A 25,303-nucleotide genomic window follows, 5' to 3' on the forward strand; every position below is an offset into this window, starting at 1 on the left:
CTACTACTACTACTACTACTACTACTACTACTACTACTACTACTACTACTACTACTACTACTACTACTACTACTACTACTATTACAACAACAACAACAACAACCACAACAACAACAACAACAACAACAACTACTACTACTACTACTACTACTACTACTACTACTACATACCACCACCACTACCACTACCACTACTACTTGAAGGCATATATAGAGACTACTACTACTACTATTACTACTACTAATACCACCACCACTACCACTACCACTACTAGTTGAAGGCATATATAGAGAGATAGTAACTCAGATCTTTTTATATATTTTTCTTATTATTTCTACCCTTATTGTATATTAATTTTCTTCTATTCTTTATCTCCCTCCCTTCTAGACCTCTTTCCTTTCCTGTCCTCTTTTCTGCCCTCGTATATATACCCGCTAAAATACACACCCACGTCAACACGCTTGAGAAACACACGATCTACTGCTACACTATTTAACCCCTTCAATGCCATGACGCGTTTTTAAATTAATTCTGGTTACTATTTGATGATTTTATACAGCTTTAGATACTTGTGTGGAGATTAAAAGTAGTGAAAACTCTGGCCATTAATCTTCTAACCTCCATAGACCTGCCTAATGTCAATAAAATCGTCTCATCACACCAGAAATTAATGATAAAAATGCGTCTCAGTTGAAGGGATTAACATTTCACACTGCCAGCGAGGAGTGGTGACATTATAAACCAGAGACCTTATTACCGCTTTGAGTTACAATACACTGAGGTTTAATTCTCTCACCTGTGACACTTACTGTATTTTTTGTCGTATTTTTTTTTCCTTCTGCTTTGCGTCCACCACTGAGGAACCTTTGCACATTACGGCAGGTTAATGAAATAGAGAGTTCATGCTGACATATTAAGCGTCGCTAGGTTGACATTCAGTTAATACTGCTGAGAAATTTTTGCTGGTTTGTTCCCGCCTCCTCCTCCTCCTCCTCCTCCTCCTCCTCCTCCTCCTCCTCCTGCCTTGCTTCGTGGTAAAGTCCTTGAAGGTGAATTTTACATCACCTTTGTTCGAATCCCGCTGTGTGTGTGTGTGTGTGTGTGTGTGTGTGTGTGTGTGTGTGTGTGTGTGTGTGTGTGTGTGTGTGTGTGTGTGTGTGTGTAAGTAAGTAAGTAAGTAAGTAAGTAAGTAAGTAAGTAAAGGGTTATTGCTCATTAGCATAAATACATTTGAGAAAGACATATTTACAAAAGAAAAAAGGCAGAGACTGTCAAGGCGAAGCTTCCCGACAGTCACATTTATGTACATAACTATGATTATTGTTTACACCAACACCAATTGGCAATATTTTAGGTAAATTGTCTAAAGAATGATTTAGGTAACTAGAATAGTAATAATAACAACTATATCTAATAATGACAAGAATAAAGCTAAGCTAAGCAAATCACAATAAACATACTGCAAATGCAAAAATGATCAATGATAATGAAAATAATAATAGTAATAACAGTAATACCATTACTACCATTACCATCACTATAAATAATAATAGTAATAATGATAATAATAATAATAATAATAATAATAATGATGATGATGATGATGATGATATGATAATAATAATAATTACAATAATAATAATCATAATAACGATAACAACAATAATAATGATAATAATAATGATAATAATAATAATAATAATAATAATAATAATAATAATAATAATAATAATAATCCTGTTGATAACACAATGCTATAATTATAATACTAGTAAATGAAAAGTAAATAAGACTAAACATAACACGAAAGGAATTTAACACCATACTACAATACCACATTAGAAAATACATCTATAAAAATCTGTTTGTTATACATGGTAAAGGCAAAGAGGAAGGGAAAATCTTAGATAGAAATGTTTGTTTTGCATTTAAATGTTAAATTTGAAATATCATTGTGTGTGTGTGTGTGTGTGTGTGTGTGTGTGTGTGTGTGTGTGTGTGTGTGTGTGTGTGTGTGTGTTTGGAGTATTTTCTCTCTCTCTCTTTCTTTTTCCTCTTTCTTTTATTTGTTTTTTTTATTGTCTTTTTTCTTCATTTTAGCCAGAATACATACAATTAACTACTGGTCTCATAATCTCTCTCTCTCTCTCTCTCTCTCTCTCTCTCTCTCTCTCTCTCTCTCTCTCTCTCTCTCTCTCTCTCTCTCTCTCTCTCTCTCTCTCTCTCTCTCTCTCTCTCTCTCTCTCTCTCTCTCTCTCAGTCGTATCACCTTTCACCTCTCCCAGCATCACAGCACACTCACCTCTCACTCACGCAGCCTTGACCTCTCAATGCTCCTTATCGTCTTTAATAATCCCAGTGTTAGTGTTTGCACCATCAAAAGAGGACGTCCTGAAAGCGATGATGATGATGGTGATTTGATGATGGTGATGATAGTGATGCATCTACCTTACGTAATAGTAAAGGTATATAATTTTATTTCGCGTTTTATTGAAGATTGTTGGTGGTTAGGTTGTGATGGTGAAAGTGCTGTTCTCCCTTTTGTCTTTTTTTTTTTATAGGAAATTGTGAAGACTTTAGTAATGGTAGTGATGATGATGGTGAAGATGATGATGTATAGTTAGTGAAAGGGAATCCATCTACTTTTTTTTTTTTTGTTAAGAATATGGTGAAACTTTAAATACAATGATGATGATGACGATGATGATGATGATAATGATAATAATGATAATAATAATGATGATGATAATAATAATGATAATAGTGGTTAGGTTACATTAGGTTAGGTTAGGTAAAGTTTCGTTAGGTTAAGTCAGGTTAGGTTAGCTTAAGTGAAGTTAGGTTAGGTTAGGTTAGGTTAGATTAGGTGGTAGTGAAATATTATCAAAGGTCAACCCATAGATGCATTTTCCTTCCTTAGGTTAGGTTAGGTTACTTTAGGTTTGGGAAAATTAGGTTAAGCTAAGTTACGTTAGGTTAGGTTAAGTTAGATTAAGTTTGGTTAGTTTAGCTTAAGTTATAGTAACATATCAGAGGTACACCCATAGATATATTTTCCTACCTATCCCTTTTCCTTTGTTTATTAAGGAAAAATACAATGATGATGATGATGATGATAATGGTTACTTCAGGTCAGGTTAGATTAAATTAGATTAGAGTGAGTTAGGTGGTAGTAACATAATATTAAAGGTTAGGTAAAGCTAGGTCAGGTTAAATCAAGTAAGGTTGGATTAAGTTAGGTTAGGTTAGGTTAGATAAGGTTAGGTCAGGTCAGGTCAGGTCAGGTCAAGTCAGGTCAAGTCAGGTAAGGTTAGGTTAGGTAAGGTCAGGTAAGGTTAGGTTAGGTAAGATCAGTTTAGGTTAGGTAAGGTTAGGTTAAATTAGGTAATGATAATTTAGGTCAGGTTAGGTCACGTTAGGTCAGGTCAAGCTAGGTCAGGCTAAGTATATGATAGTAACATAACATTAAAATTCCATCCACACATATGCCTCCCTTCCCTTCCCTTTTATCCTATTTTTTTTATCCAGGAAATATAAAAAAAAAGACCTATATTTATTTTTTTCCCTCCCTTCCCCTCGTCAGGAGTTTGAGTTCTTTGATTACTTGATGACTTTGATGGTTCACATTCCCGTCCTGCTCGCTGATTGGCTCTCGGGCTTCGTGTTCTAGCCAATGGGAAGTCAGGGATTAGATTGCCAAGTGATGTTTTTGTTGCCATATTTTCACCAAGGACTCGATTAACTTGTATAGTTTTTATTTCTTATTTTTGTTTGTATTATTAAGTAGTAGTAGTAGTAGTAGTAGTAGTAGTAGTAGTAGTAGTAGTAGTAGTAGTAGTAATATAGTAATAGTAGTAGTAGTAGTAGTAGTAGTAGTAGTAGTAGTAGTAGTAGTAGTAGTAGCAGTAATAGTAGTAGGTAATAATAAAAATATAATAGCAAGTGTGGTAGTAGTAGTAGTAGTAGTAGTAGTAGTAGTAGTAGTAGTAGTAGTAGTAGTAGTAGTAGTAATAGTGTTTTTCTTCATGTTTTTGTTGTTTTTCTTCTTTTTTTCCTCTCCTCTTCCTTTTCCTCTTTCTACGAATTCATTTTTATGTTTTGCTTCATATGGTTCACGTATTGGGGATTATTCTTGTGTTTAATTAAGGTCTCTCTCTCTCTCTCTCTCTCTCTCTCTCTCTCTCTCTCTCTCTCTCTCTCTCTCTCTCTCTCTCTCTCTCCCCGAATATTCCCTCTTTTTTTTCATTTTATCTCATTTTCCTTTTCTTTCCTCTTTTATTGTATTGAAGTCAAGACCACTGACTCTCTCTCTCTCTCTCTCTCTCTCTCTCTCTCTCTCTCTCTCTCTCTCTCTCTCTCTCTCTCTCTCTCTCTCTCCCACTGTCCTTTCCTCCTCACTGCTTTCACCATCTCCTGTCCTCCTCCTCCTCCTCCTCCTCCTCCTCCTCCTCCTCCTCCCTCCTCCTCCTCCTCCCTCACAATCATCTCATAAATCATATCCTGTGTTGAGTCATTCTTCTTTCAGCTTTTTTAGTGTTTGCGATTTGATCATCTTTTTTTTCTATCCTTCTCTCTCAGTGGGTTACTTTCACTATTCTCCAAAAGAGGGTCAGAGCGCATGGTCCCTCTCTCCTCCTCTCTCTCTCTCTCTCTCTCTCTCTCTCTCTCTCTCTCTCTCTCTCTCTCTCTCTCTCGGCGCAGTAAGTAAAATGTGAATACTTAACTTCTTGGTTCATATATTCGCGTTGAGAGAGAGAGAGAGAGAGAGAGAGAGAGAGAGAGAGAGAGAGATCCCATCTGTCTTCCATTTCTCATATATCCACGTCCCTGTCAGATATGATAAACCCAGACATACAGAGAGACAGACAGGCAGACAGATAGACAGACAGACAGACAGGCAAACAGAGACAGACAAAAACAGACAGGCAGACAGGCAAACAGACAAACAGACAGACAGAAATACAGACAGAAAAACAGACAGACAGACAGGCAAACGGATAGACAGTTAGACAGAAAAACAAACAGACAGCCAGAAAGAGAGAGAGAGAGAGAGAGAGAGAGAGAGAGAGAGAGAGAGAGAGAGAGAGAGAGAGAGAGAGAGACAAACAGACAGACAGACAGACAGACAGACAGACAGACAGAGAAGAAAGTTAATACCGAAATAAGTAATGTATCAAGAGATATAACTTATAATACTGAAACTAGATCGATTTATTTTTGTTCACACTTCTTTTTATTTCGTTCAAAATGTCTGAAGTTATATGAAATTAAAGTGACATTTTTTTTTTTTCACCTTCCTCGTCATTTCATTTGAGGAGTAAATTATGATTATCCTGAAATTAAAACTTGGGACACGCGACTAATTAAACTACCCACTCCATCAGAGCACACTCCTCTCCCCATCAGACACAGGGAGACGACTTGTTAATCACTCGCACATTATTCTCATGTCATGCACAACTCTCTCTCTCTCTCTCTCTCTCTTTTTATACCATGTGGGCTTTTCACGGGTATTTATCGGCTAAAGAGGATATTGTTTGGGGTACCTCCTATCTCAAAGCCCACCCGCTAGGAAACCGTTGCCCCCAGTGAGTAAGCCCAACCTACACTCAGACCGTGGACAGGATTCGAACCCGTGTGCTTGGAGACCCCTCGAACCCCAAAGCATGCATGGTTCCACTGTACCACGGCGGACCCCTCTTTACATTTTTACTTATTTTTTTACACTAATCATGAATACTTTATTTTCATGCCATACAAAATTCACGTAACATTTCTTTTCATTTATTTTCAACTAATTATGCACACTTGATTTTCATGCCATACAGAATTTACCTGACGTTTTTAATATATTTTTAATTTATCGTGCACATAATTATTTTCATGTCATGTGGAATTCACACATTTTTTCCTTCTTTATTTTCAACTAATCACACACACACACACACACACACACACACACACACACACACACACACACACACACACACACACACACACACACACACACACACACACACACACACACACACACACACACACACTTCTCATGTTATATAGAATTCACCACACATTTTTTTTTCTCATTTATTTTAACTGGTCATGCACACCTTAGCGCCATATTCAGAAACGCTTCTGTCTCTTACCGCGACCATTTCCGAAGAGTACAGAGATCATTAGCTGAGTTCTAAAGAGCATGTTCCCTGTTGATGATATAGAAGACTTATTAACATGTCACTAAAACTACAGAGACAATCTTGAAAACCTGTATTACTTCAACTAGAGCCCTTTGAAAATAGTGTAGGTGCGTCTCGAAAGTGTTTCAGAATATAGGTTCTAGTCATGCAAAATTCATCTGATGTTTTATTAATTTATTTTCAACTAATCATCCACACATTATTTTCATGTCATACAAAATTTACTTAACATTTTTCTTCATTTATTTTTAACACACACACACACACACACACACACACACACACACACACACACACACACACACACACACACACACACACACACACACTATTCCTATGTCATGCAGAATTCATTTGACATTATTTTTATTTATTTTTAACTAATCATGTGCACACTTCTTTGTCGTGTAAAATTCATCTGACAATTTTTTTTACTCATTTTTCGGTTTTCACGTGCCACTTTCATTCTTCCATTTGAGTGTTGGGTATTAATACATTCAGAAACAAAAAAAAAAAAGATGCTCATAATATTAAACTGCGGAATAAATCTATCTTTTGAACCAGTTTCTTTTTTTAAATCACACTTCAAACTCTCACTGGACAATTTCTTTTATCATGCAACTACTCTGTATAGCTATCATTACTTAAGAATTGGAGGATTTTAATAACCCCGAAAGTATAATTCATAATACTCAAATGATTAAACTACCGAGTGAATCCATTTATTATTAGTATCCTCCTTTAAGTCAAAATCTAAGCCTCCCACTAGACTATCTAATGAAACTCTAATAGTAACCATAATAAATTTGTAAAGAAATATGACTTCTTGCTAAGGATTTTTAATACGTCCAAATTTAAAACTATACTCACATATTATTAAACTACTGAATCAATCCAGTTTTTCTTCTGTTTCTCCTTTGAAATCACACTCCACTACACTATTTAATTAATTATTATAGAGTTACAATAATGAATACATTAAAGAAATATGACCTTCTAAGGATTTTAATACGTCCAAATGTAAAAATTATACACTCATATTATTAAACTGCTGAATCAGTCTTTTTTTCTTCAGTTTCCTCTTTAAAATCACACTCCAAAATCCCCACTACACTATTTGATTTAGCTTTTTACAGTTTCAATAATGGATACGTTAAAGAAATATGACCTAAGGATTTTTATTACGTTCAAAGTAAAAACTATACTCTCATTATTAAACTACTGAGTCAGTAATTTTTTTCTTTACTTTCTCCTTTAAAACCACACGTCAGATCTCCACTATACTATTTAATGAAGCTTTTTTGAGTTAAAATAATGAATACCTTAAAGAAATATGACCTTCTAAGGATTTTAATACGTCCAATGAAAAAAAAAAAAAACTATACTCTCAAATTATGAAACTACTGAATTAATCCTTTTTCCTTCAGTTTCTCCTTTGAAATCACACGTCAAATCCCCACTATACTATTTCATGAAGCTTGTAGAGTTAGAGTAAGAAATTCGTAAAAAAAGAAATATTTTAATACGTCCAAGTGAAAATCATAATAGCTACTCAAATAAATCAATCCATTTCTTTTCTCTTTCCCCTTTAAAATCACACTCTGAATCTTTCACTAGACTATTCAATGAAGCTTTAACAGTTAGAGTTATAAATACACTAAAAAATATCTTACTTTTTCCTAAATAATTAACTAAACAGAAGCTATATACTCAAATGATCGAACTATAGATTCTTCGCATTAGTTTCTCTTTTATGCTCGTATTCCTAAACACCTCTGCGCTTCACCTCCACTATTTCAGAAGGCTTTATATAAATTCACACGAGTTTTTAAGGTGTTTTATAGCTCTAGAGGCAGATTGACAAGATTTCTATATTATCAAAAGGAAACAACACTTTAGAAAACCACACTGATAATTTTTGTGGCCTTAGGAAACAGTTGCGGTGAGAGAGCAAAGCATTTTTGAACACACACCTTAATATTACACTCCAAAGCCCTTCTAGACTACTTAGAATAAAAGTACGTCATAAATAAAAAGAAATCTTGCTTCTTAAATAACTAACCATCCCCTTGAGTCCTCCAAAGAAAACTGTCCTCTCAGATGCTGCAGGGGAAACTTAAGAATATCCGCCTCTTCATCTCTCTCCGCCTCTCTCACTCACTTTTCTCCTTCACTCCATTGCCAGACGGTGCTTTTACGCGGCTATCACTCTTATCAAGGCGGCATTTGGGTCTCCCCTCGTTCCCGGCTATAGATAGAAGCTGATGCACAATGTTGATCATATCTGGAGATGAGAGATGAAGGGGAGAGAATGGCTGAGGAGAAAGGAGAGAAGAGAGGGAGACAGGGAGGTACTGGAGAGTGGAGAGACGGAGGGAGAGAAAGATTAGCTGATGATAAAGGGAAATGATGGGTCAGATTGAAAGACAGGAGTGATGGAGAGAAAGATAGGAAGATGATGAAAGGAAGGGGAGGGAGAGAGGAAGGGATGGAGGTAAAAGAAATGTGAGAAGGGACTTTTAAGATGAAATAAGAGAGAAAAAAAATAAGGAGTTATCTTAAAACCACGTGCGCTGATCAGATAGAAAAAAAAATAAGGAAAAGAAAAGGAACATGCCAAAATTTAAGAGAGAGAGAGAGAGAGAGAGAGACGATGGCAGTATTTTTCTTTTATTCTTTACTCGAAATTGCGAGAGAAAATAAATACTTGAAAGGAAAGAAGTTATCACACTTAATTTCCTTTGTTTTTACGTGCAATCTGACAGAGAGAGAGAGAGAGAGAGAGAGAGAGAGAGAGAGAGAGAGAGAGAGAGAGAGAGAGAGAGAGAGATTATGACATGTTTCCTTGAAGCTTATTCTCCTCTGTAATATTGCCTTGTCAATAAATCACCTCCACTCCTCCTCATCCTCTTTTTACCCTTTCCTTCACCACCTCCTTCCTTCCTTCATCACCCGCGGCTCTTGTCACCTCCGTATCACCACCCTTCACTCTCCCTTCACTCTCACTTCATGCTCACCACACTAATATATTTGAGAGAGTGATAGATAATAATGTAATCGATTTTTTCACTCTGCTCACTCTTCAACTAGCAATCTACAACAGAATCATCATCCTTCTCCTCTTATCATACTCATCATCCTGCTTCTCCTCCTCCTCCTCCTCCTCGTAACCTCACCTTCCATTAAGGATGCCAAATATGGATTCACATGCATTATCTCACGCCAAGTAAGAGTACCCGCGGTTTATTCAGAAATGCCTCAACAAGAAGAGTAAACAGCTTAAATATCGACCCTCTGTCTCGCCTGGTGCAAAGCTAAACACACACACACACACACACACACACACACACACACACACACACACACACACACACACACACACTATTGGAATTCTTTTTTTTAGTCTTCAGTTTCACTTTCATATGAGGTCTCTAAACTCCAACCTCTGGGAATATGATGAGTAAATATTGAAGTGTGAAAAGGTTCCTTGGTTTTAGCTCGTTGGCTGTAGTAAAAGCAAAGGGAAGAGAAGAAATGTTTGTAATAGTATTGTACCCTAACCTTATTTAATCTAACCTACAGCTGTTCTTTCTTTTACACGGGTTCGCTAAACTTAACCCTTTGAGATTATGAGGAATGAATATAGGAGTGTGAAGAGTTTGGTAAAAAGAAAGGAAAGAGAAGAAATGTTTGTAATAGTGTACCTTAACCTTACCTAACTTAACCTACAGCTGTTCTTTCTCTCATACGGGCTCACTAAACTTAAACCTTTGATATTATGAAGAGTAAATATTGGAGAGTAAAGAGGAGGGTGTGAAAGAAAGGGGAGAAGATAGAAGCTTGTATTGATGTACTCTAACGTAACCTAACTTAACCTACAACTTTTCTTTCTTCCAAACGGGTTCACTAATCTTAACCCTTTCATATTATAAGGAGTAAATATAGGAGTGTAAAGGCTGAGGTAAAAAGAAAGAGAAGAGAAGAAATGTTTATAATAGCATATCCCAATCTAACCTAACCTAACCTATAGCTGTTCTTTCTCTCATACGAGCTTGCTAAACTTAAACCTTTGATATTATGAGGAGTAAATATTGGAGAGTAAAAGGTGGGTGTGAAAGAAAGGCAAGAAAATAGAAGCTTGTAATGGTGTATCCTATCCTAACCTACCTTAACCTAACCTAACCTACAGCTTTTCTTTTTGTCATACTTAACTCTTTCTGATTATGAAGAGTAAATATTGGAGAGTAAAGAGGTGGGTATAAAAGAAAGGGAAGAAAATAGAAGTTTGTAATTGTGCACCCTCCCTAACTTATACTAACCTAACCTGATATGCGACATGAATACTTTAGCTTTAAGGAATATTGGCAGTTAATATGGAGGTATGAAAAGCTTTGTGAATAGAGAATAAGTAAAATGAAAGAGAAACAATGGTTAAAAAAAATATAGTGACATTGCCTTTGATAGAAATACTTGAATACACATGTAGCTTCTGGAAATATAGATAGTTAGGAAATGTAGGTAAAAAGAGAGCAGATAGAGAAAATATTTGTAATATTAATAGTTGATATAAATACTTGAGCACCCTTAAGTAATGTTGACAGTTAGGGAGTTACTGAAGATAAAAAAAAGAAGGAAGAAGAGAAAGGGAAAAAAGTAAATGCTGGTAATAGTGTGCTTGGATATAAAAAAAAAAGAAAGGAAATAAAGAAAATGCTTGTAATATTGATAGTGAGAACCCTTAAGTAATATTGACAATTAGGGAGTTAATGAAGATAAAAAAAGGAAAAAAGGAGAAAGGGAAAAAAGTAATTGCAAGTACGTACTATTGTGCTTGGATATATATAAAAAAGAAAGATAAAGAAAATGCTTGTAATAATAATAGAGAACCCTAAAGTAATATTGAGAGAGTTACTGAAGATAAAAAGAAGGAAAAAGAAGAGAAAGGGAAAAGAAAGTAAATGCAAGTGATAGTGTGCTTGGATATAAATACTTGACCAGCCTTAGGGAATGGAAAGTATAAATAAAAGTGCGGAAAAGTTAATTGCGTGTGAGAAAGTAGTAAAAAGTTTCAGTCTAGTCATTACCAGTGAAGCAAATTAAACGCTACAGTGTCCGTTTAAAATAGATACTTGACTGGCCTTTGGGGAATCTGAACAGCAAATACGTGAATGAGGAACTCGCAGATAAAGAAGGGTGGAAAATATTTTGGCATCATCTTTTACCTCACCGAAATATATACAGCAATTTCACCTAATGCTCTAACGGTGCAAGTAAATACCACATGTAGGTGTTTCCCTCAATTTGTTATGCAGTTGAATATCTTTGTCAGGCATGTAATATAGAAACAAGTTATTTTTATTCTGCATGAGAGAGTGAAGTTTGTTGTGTATAGCTTTGTTAGTAATGACTGGAGTGAAGGAGTGAAAGATAGGGACATGGTGAAGGACAGATGAGGTTGGGTAGAATTACGATGCATGTTAGTAAGTACCTATACTATATGTTGGGATTTCAAATGGCTCTGGAACTCCCTACCTGCTTCTGTGTTTCGAACTTACTATACCTTGACTGAACTTAAGAAGGAGGTTTTAAGACATCCCTTTATTTCACTAACTCTCTCGGACCTGCATGGGACTGGCAACTTAGTGGGAGCTTTTTTTTTCGTTTTATATTGTTCCTAACCAGCTTTCCCCTCTTACACACACACACACACACACACACAAAAGTCGCCATTCAAAATAAACCGAAACACTATTATCATTATCATATTCCTCTTGTTGGTAGGTTGTGGGACTGAGAGAGGGAGTAAAGGACGGAAGAATAGAGACACTTGAAGGAAGGGAATGTGTCGAGAGGAGGAACAGCAGTGAAGGTGAACAATGTGAACAGTGTCTAATCATTCCTTCTCTTCGCAGGATTCCGATGATGTGCTTTCAACGGGACTTTAGCCAACCTTTCACCTGACGTCCGCCCGCTCCAGGTGAGAGAGAGAGAGAGAGAGAGAGAGAGAATAATAACAATCTTCTTTCTAGCAACCTCATATGTACCATCTAATGTAGTAGACAGATATTTTCTTTTACTGATGCCATTACACTCGTCTCTAATTTCAGGCACCACTGGCCCCCGCTCTCTCACGCTCATTTCAATATTTCTAGTCAGACGCGTGCCAGATTCCCCCTCGGGCCTCATAAAGATTGCCCCCATTTATACAGAATCTCATAATCTTGTCCAGTTGTATAGTTAGAAATCTTGATATTCAACTAACTAAATCAGTGTTCTTTATGTTTTTTTTTTCCATCACTTCTCTTTTTTCAGTTTCCAAAATGTTACGTTAGTGTTGTTTTTTCGTCATAATTACACTTTTTTTCGTTCTCCACTGTGCTGAGAATTGTTGGTAATTAATCCTCTTACTAAATCGTTGTTCATTCTTTTTTTACATCACTTCTTAATGTTCAGTTCCAAAATGCTCTGTCACTGTTGCTCGCTGTAGTTAAAACTTGACTTTTCTCGCTATGATTTGTGCTGAAATATGTATATACTGGAAAATCAATCTTGTAATTTAATCAATGGCCTTCATTTTTTTCCATCACCCTTCAGGCTTCAATTTCGAAAAGCTATGTTAGTTTCGCTTCCTTTGATCAAAATTGCACTTTTTCCCTCTCTGAACTGCGCTGGAAATCAATCTCCTCACACCTGGAGGCTTTGCCCTTTCCTCTGCCTCCATTTGATACAATAAAGTTGCAGGGAAAGGTAAATATATCACTTCGAGGGACGGCGCCGAAGTTTCCCTGCAGCAAGTTAACCCCTTCAGTAATGGGACACGTTTTTATTATATATTTTGAGCATGATAAGACGAATTTTTTGACATTAAGAAGGCTCCGTGGAGGTCAGAAGATTAATGGCCAGAGTCTTCACTATTTTAATTCCCCTCATAAGTTTCTGAAGTTGTATAAAATCACAAAATAACTAGAAAGAATATGAAAATGCATCATGGTATTGAAGAGGTTAATGTCAGTGGAAGAATTTCATGGAGTTTAAACCGTTCTTAACCCTTCAGTGCCATGACACGTTTTCATATGTATTCTGCTTACTATAGAAACGTATGTGGTGATTAAAATTGTGAAGACTGTGGCCATTAATCATCTGACTTCCACAGACTCTTCCTACTGTAAATAAGATCGTGTAATCGTCCACAAAACTCAAGGTAGAAATACGTCCCAATACTGAAAGGGTTGATAAAGACGGGACGTGCCTTGTATATGTTAGGTAGAGGGAACCCCCGAGTGAGCCCCACGCGTAGGTAGTTAAAGAGGTTGATCTGTTAAAGCAGAGGATGGTGGAGATGTGAGCGTGATGAAATGAGCATGGCGAGACGGGGATGGGATGCGTAATGCTGCTTTAATTGAATGTAGAGCTGGTGGATTGTGTCTGATGTGTTCGCTCGTCCCGGTGTGGAGAATTGCAATGGTTTGGCAAGGCGTGTTAGAGACTATTGGGAAAATGTCGACGTGATATAAGAAAGGTAAGGGAAAAGGAATATTGGTGGATTGTTTTGACTGTATGGAAAAGTATATAGAAAAGTATTAATCCTCATGTGGACAAAAATCAGCACATTCACACAGATTTGCGTTTTCGTCACTTTGATTTATACCAGGTTAGAATTTTCCCAATATTTGAGTCTGAAGGAAGAAAGGGAGCAGATTGGGTAATGAAGACTTGAAATTTTGATAGTAAGAATGTACTAATTACTAGAAGACTTTTTTTTATGTAAAGAAATCGTAAATATCATATATAAACTGCGGACAATCTTTGAGACATGAAGTAGTGTTCTTAGATTATGTTTATTAGATTTTTTTTAATACCATGTGGGGTTTTCACGGGAATTTATGGGCTAAAGGGTGTACTTTTTGGGGTACTTCCTATCTCAAAGCCCACCCGCTAGGAAACCGTTGCCCCGAGTGAGGAATCTCAACCTGCACTCAGACCGTGGAAAGGATTCGAATCCGTGCGCTTGGAGACCCCTCGGACCCCAAAGCACGCATGGTCCCACTGTACCACGGCGGCCCCTTATATTGTTTGCAGTTACGTCCCTGAATTTATAACACACAGAGCTTTTGTTTCTACCATCGCCACTCCCCCCAAGCACACCCAAACCCAAAACAAACATGATAAAAGACAACAGGAGATGCATATTAGTCTTTATGAGTTGGTATTTTACACACAAATGTTCCCTTGCACTCAAAATCGAGTCACATAGGATGCCTGTACACCAAAGCCCAGTGCCAGCCAGTCCGCCACGAAAACACTGTTGCAAGAGGGCGGAAAGGTAACGCTCAGCAGGCCACAGTAAAGGCAGGTGAGAAATTAACGCCAGTTGTGTTATATCACGTAAAAAAGAACGTTAGGAGAATAATATCACCAAAACACGGTATAAATAGGCTGGAAAGAAGCACCAGTAAGTTTGGGAAAGTCTGTAAAAAGAGCTTTGTAAGAGACATCATGAAGCGGGAGAGTAGCACTAGTGGAGTTGTTTCACCAAAATACGATAGAAACACCAAGAGAGAAACATGGGAGGAGCAGGGCGGGAAAAACAAGCAGTAGCATCACCAGAACACAATAGAAACAAGAGACAAAACAGTTTCAGTAGAGTGACGGGGTAGAATCGGGCGAGAAAGCAACATTATTACTGTAACATCACGACCACGCAGTAGAAACAAGAAGAAAAGCAGCACCAGTAGACTAACATGATAGAAACGGGCAGAAAAATAGCCCCCAATAGAGTACCAGCAACCAGCTACAGCCTCGTGATGCTTGCAGGATGCGGGAGTGAGCGATGGCCGCCGCGCTGGTGCCCGAGGTGAAGGTGATCGCCGACGACGACGGCGACGAGGAAGCAACCCGCTACCTCGACCCTTCCCTCGGGTCAACAGGCGGGGGTCGCGGCCCCCTGCTGGCCCCGCCCCCTCGCTTCCACCCCGAAGACGAGGAGGATGACCCGGGCTGGCTGGATCTTACCGACGGCACCGCCTTCGTCGAGTGTCCTGACCTCCTGCACACCTACACCTCGCTGCGCCCCCGCCCGTCTTACAGGTGTGTGGTGGTGGCTGTAGTAGTAGTAGTAGTAGTAGTAGTAGTAGTAGTAGTAGTAGTAGTAGTAGTAGCAGGAGTAGTCGTAGTAGTAGTTGTTGTAGAAGTAGTAGTAGTAGTAGTAGTAGTAGTAGTAGTAGTAGTAGTAGTAGTAGTAGTAGTAGTAGTAGTAGTAGTAGTAGTAGTAGTAGTAGTAAAAGTAGTAGTAGTAGTAGTAGCAGTATAGCAGTATAGGGTTGCCATATGTCTGAACATTTCCCGGACATGTCCGGAATTCACGTGTTGAAATCTGCGTCCGAGGGATTTTTGAAAATTCTTCAAATGTCTGGAATTTCAATTTACATCAATAACTGTTTAGAAAATGTCCTATTTCTCAAGGTTACAGTGGTGGGAGAGGAAGAGGGAAAGGTTTAACGGGTAGCAACTGCTTTGCCCTGGTTTCACTCAAGACTTTAGTTAACTTTGGTTAATTAACAAAAAATAAACAAAGAAATGATGGAGAAGGAGGAGAAAGAAGAGGAAGAGGAGGAGTGTGGAGTGTTAACATAAACACATCAGAACGTTTTATTCTATATATTTGTTTATTTCATATATTTATTTATTTATTTTTGCATTGGTAATGTGAAGTTACAACTCCAAACACACACACACACAAACATACTCTCTCTCTCTCTCTCTCTCTCTCTCTCTCTCTCTCTCTCTCTCTCTCTCTCTCTCTCTCTCTCTCTCTCTCTCTCTCTCGTGAAATTACAACACAGTTACACAAGAACATAAGAAAAGAGGGAATCTGCAAGAGGCTGTCAAGGCTACACATGGCAGTCCCTGAAACATCCTCTTAGTCATCAAGGTAAAGAAAATATAAGGTAGTCTCAGCTCTCACCCACTGCGCAGGTTATAAGGACCTCGCATATTGGAAGTGGAATTAAAAAAGAAAAAAGAACGGAGATGACTTGCACCGTATACTACTGTATTTTTAGATGTATAGCATCTCTAGCATGGGGTAGTGCAGTGATAAGCTTATTTTTGGTAACGCTACATATTTTCAGCCATTTTTTTCTCAGTTCTACTTTAGGTAAATTATGACAACGTACGGAAGTTCCTTTCCGTTGCATAGACTTGCATCCACAAACAATGCAAGAAGCAGACCTATTTGTAAGAGTCATAGCCTCAAGGCTGCATGTTTACGACTGACAGTCAGTCGTATACACAGTTTCTGATGGTCACGGCTTGAGCGTCAAGTGGGCTGTATGCTAAAAGACCGGCCGATCCTTCCAATACCAATAACACTCAGCTCAAGCTTATTTTGTGTTCCAGTCCTCCTAAACTGAGACTACCTGGTATTCTCTTCACCTTGCTATAGTCTTAACAGTATATGCCACGCCACCATCGTCACCACAACACAGACACACACACACGCACAACCACCATCACATGCACACACACACACACACACACACACACACACACACACACACACACACACACACCACCACACACCACCACCACCACCACCACCACCACCAACAACAACAACAACAACACACCAAGGCATCCCTGGGTCTCCGACCCCCCAAGCACAGCCATCCCCATCCAACAAACCCCGCCCGCCTCGCCTCGCCCCGCTAGGCCCGCCCCTTTATTCTGCAGCCAAGTGATTTAGGGCGTTTTCGGGTGTTTTGTAGGTGTTTACAGATGTTTTAATGGCTGGCTGTGTTGGAGTAGGTGGAGGAGGTAGAAATGGAGGGGTGGGGAGGAATGCGCGAGGAAAGGGAGGAGAGATGAAACTGGTGAAGAAAAGTACGAAAAAACTACTTCGGCGCAATATCACGATTTTTTCTCATTTATTATTGGAATTTTCATTGTTTTTCTATTTTATTTATTGATAATGTAAGTCAAATTATAATCCGATTGTGTCAGGATGTGTTTTTTTTTTGTTTCGTTGAAATAACACTTTCGGCGTTCTATAATTTTAACTTTTTTTTAACTAGCACACCTAGGATTGTTTTGGTGCTTGATATAACACTTAAAAAACGTGAGAAACATGACACAAGTAATGATATCCAATAAGGTTTAGTCTAACTATTTTTATTTTCAAATTCTAAAATCTTAACGGTGCAAATATAGAAAACAAATATGTTTACACGAGGAGGAATCTGTGTTTTCTTTTTATGGCTCAAAAACATTTTTTTTTTATATTCAGAAAATGTAATATAATGTAGTTTGGCTTTACTGTCCTTCTCGACATTATGGTGTGTTTGAGGCGCCATTATTTTAAAATATAGGTTGTTCGTTGGATTTGTCTATCTGAACAAAAAACTTAGTAACGTTATTATGTTTTGGGTAATAGTTTAAGTATTTGTTGCGTTCAAAAATATAGTGCATTCCAGTCTGGGAATCTTTTTCCTTTTCATGATTTTTTAAATGAATTACGGACGTAAATTTTGGGCCACAGGGACCTACGCCGTGCCTTCTCCTCCAGGTCAGTCCAGCAATGTTTGTTTACACTATCTTGTGTTTTCAGACCCAGAGAGTGAAATAAAACCAAAATCAACTACCAGAATAGATAGGTAGCCCATTACTGTATTAAATAAGCCGATGGTTATGTATGTCCCCGTTCAGACCCCCGTTGTCCAACCTGACCCAGACCAAGACCCTGCCCCAACAATGCTGGCCCCTCCAATGTCAACTCATCGACATTCCCTTCAATTCTCAGTGTTTCTAAGGCATTTTCTGTTGTTTCCTACCTGCCATACCTAAGTGTAGTGATTGGAGGAAGAAATGGGGAATATAAGTGTGTGAGGGAGTGTTTAGTAGTACCACCAGCAGCAGCATTAGTGTGTGTGTGTGTGTGTGTGTGTGTGCTCCTACGACTTACACAGAGCCAACATTACACTCATACAGTCCTACATGTGTCCGTATTTACAGATACCATTCCATTATTCACTAGATATATACAATCACCACCTCTTCCAGTCCATCCCAGTCACTTTCAATCCTATGAGCACAGCCTTTCTCATGCCAGTCATACGTCAGACACTCAAATTTTCGACACGTACAGACGGTGCCTCCGCTCCTCCCCCTAAAATGTATCTTCCCTAATTATATCACTCAATTTCTATGATTTTTGTGGCATTTCCACGATGAAATGAGTAAGGTGCAGTAGGAGGAATATTGGATGAGGAATGGAAGTGTGTGATGGAGTAGTAGTAGTAGTAGCAGTTGTAGCAGGATTATTGCTAGCATCAAGAATATAAATGGTGTGTGTGTGTGTGATTGCTGACCTGGAAAAATTATGCCAATCACTGAGAGGGAGAGGGAGGGAGGGAGGGAGGGAGGGATGTGCGGGTGGAGGGGTATGCTCATTACTTACAGTTAGTTTAATTAGTTTAAATATCGTTTTTCGCCTTCTTCTTTTCCTCCTACTCCTCTTCAGAGCTATGGGTGATGTGGGCTACCGTCCAGGGTGCAATCTATTTGGGCGCACAAGTGCCCTATATAAAATAAAAAAAGTGCCCAGGAAAAAACGCCTGTTTTCTAGATTAATACCGCTCATTTCCACGTCAAGTTGGTGAAGTTGGCGCTGATGCGTCCCTATTATCGCAGCAACTTGTTGCTGAGAGTTATACAGGTTGTGTATGTCTGTGTCTGAAAAGATGAGTGGGGAGGAGGGGAGCAACCTGCTGCTGCAGAGAGAGAGAGAGAGTGTGTCACTCAGAGGAAAAGCAAGGGCCAAGGGGACTGGGGACAGGGGACAGACTGACACCTCTGCATTATTATAATACCATAATATTATAATACCTCTTCCCCTTTCCTGAGTAAGGAGAATAGGGGCAGGGGAGGACGCCAATGGATTGTTTGCCCAGGGTGCAAAACTAGCCAGGACCTCCTCTGCTCCTCTTCCTCTTTCACTTTTCTTCCTCCTCTTCTGCACTAATTTCAATGCTGGTGAAAGAAGCTGCTGCTGATGATGATTTATATGAAAAGACATTTTCTTCTCTATGCACCACTAATAACAATTCTTCCATAACATTTGATCAAGTGTCATATATCCTCATTCTTTGATTGTGTAATTTGGTTTGCTCTTTTTTTTTATATGTTTATATTTTTTAGTGTTGTTTGTTTATTTCATTGAGTCTCTTTCCTTTGCAGCTATGGCAGGTTTATCACTTGTTCAAGCTCATAATCCTCAGTGTTTCTTTAAGTGTTATTATGAAATTACAATATCACTTCATCTCCTCATTCTCATACTTTGATAGCTACCTTGTTTTATTGTACCATCATTATAGTTCCAGTAGTTAAATCTTAATGTTTTCAAGACTCAGGTTCCTTTTTTTATCCTTATTTTCAAACTATTTTCTTCATTTATCTTGCAAATATCAGCATCCATTGATCCAAAAACCTGTCATGTCTTATTACCAATCATATTTATTTTAAGGAATCAAATTTATGTTTTCTAGTGATGCATTCTTCTCTCCCTTCATTTCTTAGTTATTTTCTACTGTGATATGAACTTCTTTGCCTTCAATATGTGTTCAAGGAAGCTTTTAACTACTTGTTGCTTGCTTTCTCATTGTATATCCTCTTCTGTGTCTGCTTCAGCCATCACTAACATGCAGCAGGTGTTGGTGTCACAGGAGGACAGTCATTGATGGTCAAAATTCACTCAAGTGGTGAGCTGTCATGTGAGTCTGTTCATTAACATGTTAAGCCCAGTTATCATAAGTGTCCTGCCATCCGTTCATGTCCCTGCCTATTTCTTCTTACAGCTTCTGTTTAGATTTTTTTTTTTTATGCTGGCTTGACTAGTAAATGCAACTAGAATGAATTAAGTGAATGTAACTTAACTTGGGATGTGACTGGATAGATAATCATAATGTAAAACCAGGAGATACATTGTTGCTTTCCTGAGTCAGTTTACATACTTACAATATTATAACATGTATCAAACATCTTACTTTGTTACATTCAAGTCAACACAGCAGAGTCTTTGAGGAAGTTCATGGTTGCTTACTTTGGATAATATTTTATTGAAAACACTCTTGGATCTTTCCTACTCTTTCACAAATTTATTATGAACTTAATGAATGATAACATAATTTTCTTACTTTAAATTGAATTATTTGAGATGGAATATTTCCTGCTTATTGAATTCTGTTCCTAGTAAGAAAAGAATTTTCATTTCACATCTTTAATCTCTAAGCTCAGCCTTCAGAGAATGGCATTACTGGACCAGTCTCGCTGCTCAAGATACTTGACAGTTTGACCTGTGTGTTACACCAAAGACAAAAATCTACACAGCTCTGATGAACTTTGAAATGGCCACATTTGTGGTTCCAAACATTCTTGTCCTCTCCTGTTGCAACACTGGCATGGAGCCAGCCCATCACTTGTCAAGATATGCACTGACACCTGCATCCAAGGTTACATACAGCTGTGCAATTGGAGACTGTGTCTCAGTTTCTGTACACAAGGAAAGCAACAAGACATGATCAAGACCATTGACACTCTTCTCTCCAGTGAGTGACAAGTGAAGTACTCAAGGATGGTAGTGGTGCAGTATTCATGGCACACCTTGGCCTGAATTTAATCATCTGACATGTTCGTGGCGGTTAAGTTTCAAGAAGGGCAGCTCGGCTGCTGACCTGCATTTACATTTGTTCATTGTGAATGCAGGATTGCCTGGACAAGACACAGCCACAGTGGCTTTGTTACTTGATACAGAGTGTGCCTTTGACTCAATGTGAGGAGCTACCCTCACAAAAGAAATAATAGATTGAAAACAGTTGAAGTGGACAAAGAGGAGACCAACTAGATGATTAGGTCATCAGGATGTGTCTTTTGGCAAAGGAGTATCACTGCAGTGCACTGAACAAAGCTGTTATTACAAGTACATCAATCTCTGTATACTTTCTTTGTCTATACATAATGTTTTCTCTTAATCTCAGATCCTCTGAAGTGTTGAGAATTGTCAGATAAGGAGACAGATCAAAGTCATTTGCATGCTAACTGTTGTATTGATCTTGCCAACTGCATGCCCCCCCTCCTTCTACGGCCTTGCTGCACAAGGGTTTCTTCTTCCTTTCACCTCTATTCTATCCAACCCTCTAATGAAAAAGTTAACCAGTATTCTCAATCATTATACCTTTTACTGGTAAACTCTGGAACTCCCTTCCTGCTTCTATATTTCCATCATCCTATGACTTAACTTCTTTTAAGAGAGAGGTGTCAAGACATTTGTCCTGAATATTTACTAATTCTTTTGATTCTTTTATGGAGACTACAATTCAAGTGGGCCTTTTTTTCTAATATTAATTAATAGAAAAAAAAAAGGACAGAGACAGAATGAGAGATGCAAACCACAGTGAAGGGAGCACGGCAGGTTGATGTGGCTCTCATCTTGACTTTCTCTTGGGATCTGTTTGTGTCTTTGGTTTTCTACTCCCAAGCCTTTCCATCAGTGAACTTGAGCTTCTTGCTGTCGTTACCACCAAGTGGAGTGTTGAGGTCACTTGTTTCTCAAATTTGATCTTCAAGACACAAACACTATAGCTTTATAGAAATAGAATATCAGGGAAGCCTTGCTTTATATCATTGTATGGCTCCTGGACAGCAGCAGCATGAGCTGATGCTGGAGTACAAGGTCTAAATTTTTCTTAGCTGTTATATTGGAGGTGGGTATCCTACCTATGGTTCACGCTGCTTGACGACATCCAGGAAGGAGCACGGAGGATAATATGGAATGGTCACACAGCTAACAGTTTAGTCTAGCTAGTTAACAACATTACTGAAATGCTGTAGGCATTGAATACAATGTCTTAAGGCTTGCAGCAGTTTAAGGCTTTTAGCAGTTTAAGTAATGTATTCACCATATTGTGGCAGATCCAAAGAAGATAAACATCAGCAAGAGTAATGCTTGATAGATGCATTCCACACAAAGGAAATACTGTTAAGGTTAATAGAAAAGCCAGTGTGGCCTGAAGCACCCAAGCAAGTGTTCCATGGATGTCTTGGAGGCAGTTAGCTGATTTCAAGTAGAGGCCTCATCATGGCCACTCTTATAGATATGAAGCATCAGGAATTTGCTTGCTTGATTAATGAAAATACACTGAGATACCAAGCTTAAGATTTCTCATGAGGGAGATTAATGACCAAGCAAAGCTAGCTATTCTGTGATGTGTTTGCCTTGTAATATTGACCAAAACATGCAATTTGTTGGTGTGGTGGAACATTTGCTGAATCTGTACCCTGTCATGAGAAGTGTGCTAAGTTAAGCATTAGTGAGTCTGACTACAATGCAGTGTTCCAGGTTTGAATGTTGATTATGGCTAGAATTTTTTTTACCCTTTTCTGTCTCATAGGTCCACCTGCCATGAGTGGGTTTGTGAAGGCAGAGGAGAAAGAAATTGGCCACTCACTCAATTCTGTTCACTTAGGTCCTAGAAGAGTGATGCTGTCAGCCTGTGCCTATGCTGGTAACTGAGTATGGCACACCTGTATATTTATAGTACTCTCATCAGCTAGTATGCTCAGTCCCTGAGTTACAGATTCACAGTTTGCTGGTCTTTCAAGAAAATGTTTAAGTTTTAGTGGAAGAAATGGTTGATGTTTTACTAAATCAAGTCTGATGAAAAGTTACCAGAATTCCTTTTTGTTTTTTTGTATACAACAGTAGTTTTGTTTAACCTGATTAAGACAGCCAGTATGAATGAGCCATTAGGAAGAGTTATGAGCTAGATAGCATATGAAACCTGGAATGTGGGGATTTTGTATCACACTCTGGCTAAAAACAGCACACATACACCCTATCAAGAAAGGAGACAGTATGTTCTCTTTCTGTAGCATTCATTACAGGAAGTGAGAGGATGTGTCTCCCTCCATGGTGGCTGTCCTGGAGAGATTGATGTTTGGATCTTGGTATGGATGTTTGCTGATAGGAGGTGTGAGGGATGATAGAAAGTAACACATTTAGCTCACCTTTTCACTGTTATTTGATGTTCTATTGATCAGACATTCTCAGGCATTTCTTAGTTATCCACAGCCACTCCATACTTATTGTACTGGTTAGAAAATTAGATAATCGTCACTTTTCATTCTATTTTCTCTCTCTGAAAGGTTTTATGGATTGCCTTTTAGTGTTGTGAATATTTATGTGTCACTCTCTTGACACTTTTCAGGGACTGGCATCTCAATGGGCCTGTTTGTTTAATCGTTTTGGTTGCCCTTGGACTATTTTCCCCTCCTACATAATAAAAAAGAAAAAAAAAACAGTTAGAGAGTTACAGATGTATTGAAACAGACTGATTTAGTGTTCTATTGGTGGTGTAGTTGATGCTTGTGTTTTAGTGAAGTGAGCTTACACAACCCACAGCCTGACTCACACCTGTTGCTTTGCTCTATGTGGCAGACTCCTGTTTTCTTTTTATGTAAGAGGGGAGAACTGGCTAAGGGCAACAAAAAGATTAAAAAAAAAAGCCCACTCATGCAGTTGTCAGTTTCTCTACGGAATAAATAGTCACACAAACAGTAGGGATAAATGTCTTGAAACCTCCCTCTTGAATGAAGTGAAGTCATAGGAAGCTGGAAATACAGACACAGGCATGGAGTTCCGGAGTTTACCAGAGAAAGGTATGAAAGACTGAGAGTACTGCTTAACTCTTACAATAGAGAGTTGGGCAGAATAGGGGTGAGAGGAAGAAGAAAGCTTGGTGTCTTGCTCTGATTCCCAACACAGTATCTTTCTCCTGAAGGTTAGATTGACTTGAGGTTTCAGCTGCTCAGTATTTGAATGTGCTGAGTGTGTTGTGATCATGGCATAGTTTGAGATGATACAAGTACAAAGTTTAAAAGAATATACAGATTTATGGAATGATAGTAATTGGTAGAAATACATAGGCCTAGTTTCATATAGGGAGTGCAATGTGTAGACCTGATGTGTTCTTGTATTGCAGCTTCCCTTATTAACCCCCTTCTGAACTGGGACCCGTTTTTACCGTGAGTTTTTGGTATGACTGGACGACTTTATTTATATTAAGAAGGGTCTATGGAAGTCAGAAGATTAATGGCCAGAGCCTTCACTATTTTAATCCCCACATATATTTCTGAAGCTGTGTAAAATTGGCAGATAGCAACCAGAATGAATGTACAAACGTGTCATGGTACTGAAGGGGTTAATGTTGTAATGAATGTTCTGGTTTTTAATTTAATCCCTTGGCTACTGTTTGATACACCTTTCTTGAATTTCTTGAATTGTTTACCACTGTGAGGGAGTTTCACTTGTTCTCCGGCTACATGGAATCTATAAACTCGGTAGAAATTGCAAAATATATTCTCTCCCATTCCCTTCTTTTTTATGCTTTAAAAGATTGCATGCATTACTTTTGATGCTGTTAATTGTTATGTATTGCAGTGAATGAGTTAAGAGGGAGGTTTCAAGACATCCCTGACTTTTGGCTAACCCTTTTGGATCTGTAAGGGGCCTGGCAACTAAGTGAACCTTTATTTTATCTAATTTCTTTTGTTGCTCTTGTCCAGTTTTTCCCTCACATTTATTAAAATAAGTCAATACAAAGAGGAGAGGAGTTAAGCTAGAGTGCTTCACTACATCAATGTGCTGAGTGTGTCTTGAGTGTTGAAACAAAAGAATGTCCTGGTTTGAAGTAATAGACAAGTGGAGAGAGAGGGTCTAGCATGAGTCCATAGCTCAGTGGAGATAGTTAGAGCTTATTTCCTGCTTATGCTTTATTCTTCATCGATCTAGCAGAGAAAAAGAACAGAACTTAAACTGAGGACTTAGATATTTCAACCTAGTGACCCAGCAAAGACATTTTAACCCCTCCACTACTGGGACACATTTTTATCTTGAGTTTTGGGTTCAATTAGACCATTTTATTGACATTAGCAAGTGGCTATGGATGTCAGAAGATTAATGGCCAGAGTCTTCACTATTCTAATCTCACACATAAATTTCTGAAGCTGTATAATATCACCAAATATTAACCTGAATGAATTTGGAAATGCATCAT

The 25,303-nt window shown here is 38.3% G+C and overlaps 1 protein-coding gene across 3 annotated transcripts in view; it reads left to right on the top strand.

Moving 5' to 3' along the window:
- LOC123506688 (eye-specific diacylglycerol kinase-like) overlaps positions 1-25,303 on the top strand; it is a 704,579-nt gene that overhangs the window by 118,703 nt on the left and 560,573 nt on the right. For all 3 annotated transcript variants that reach the window (XM_045258954.1, XM_045258955.1, XM_045258957.1), the window contains 2 exons: positions 12,110-12,174; positions 15,012-15,284. In XM_045258954.1, the coding sequence (XP_045114889.1) occupies positions 15,028-15,284 (257 nt within the window). In that variant the 5' untranslated portion in view covers positions 12,110-12,174; positions 15,012-15,027. The remainder of the gene's footprint in view (positions 1-12,109; positions 12,175-15,011; positions 15,285-25,303) is intronic.

Source organism: Portunus trituberculatus, chromosome 20 (genome assembly GCF_017591435.1).
Source record: "Portunus trituberculatus isolate SZX2019 chromosome 20, ASM1759143v1, whole genome shotgun sequence".
Taxonomy (NCBI): Eukaryota; Metazoa; Arthropoda; class Malacostraca; order Decapoda; family Portunidae; genus Portunus; species Portunus trituberculatus.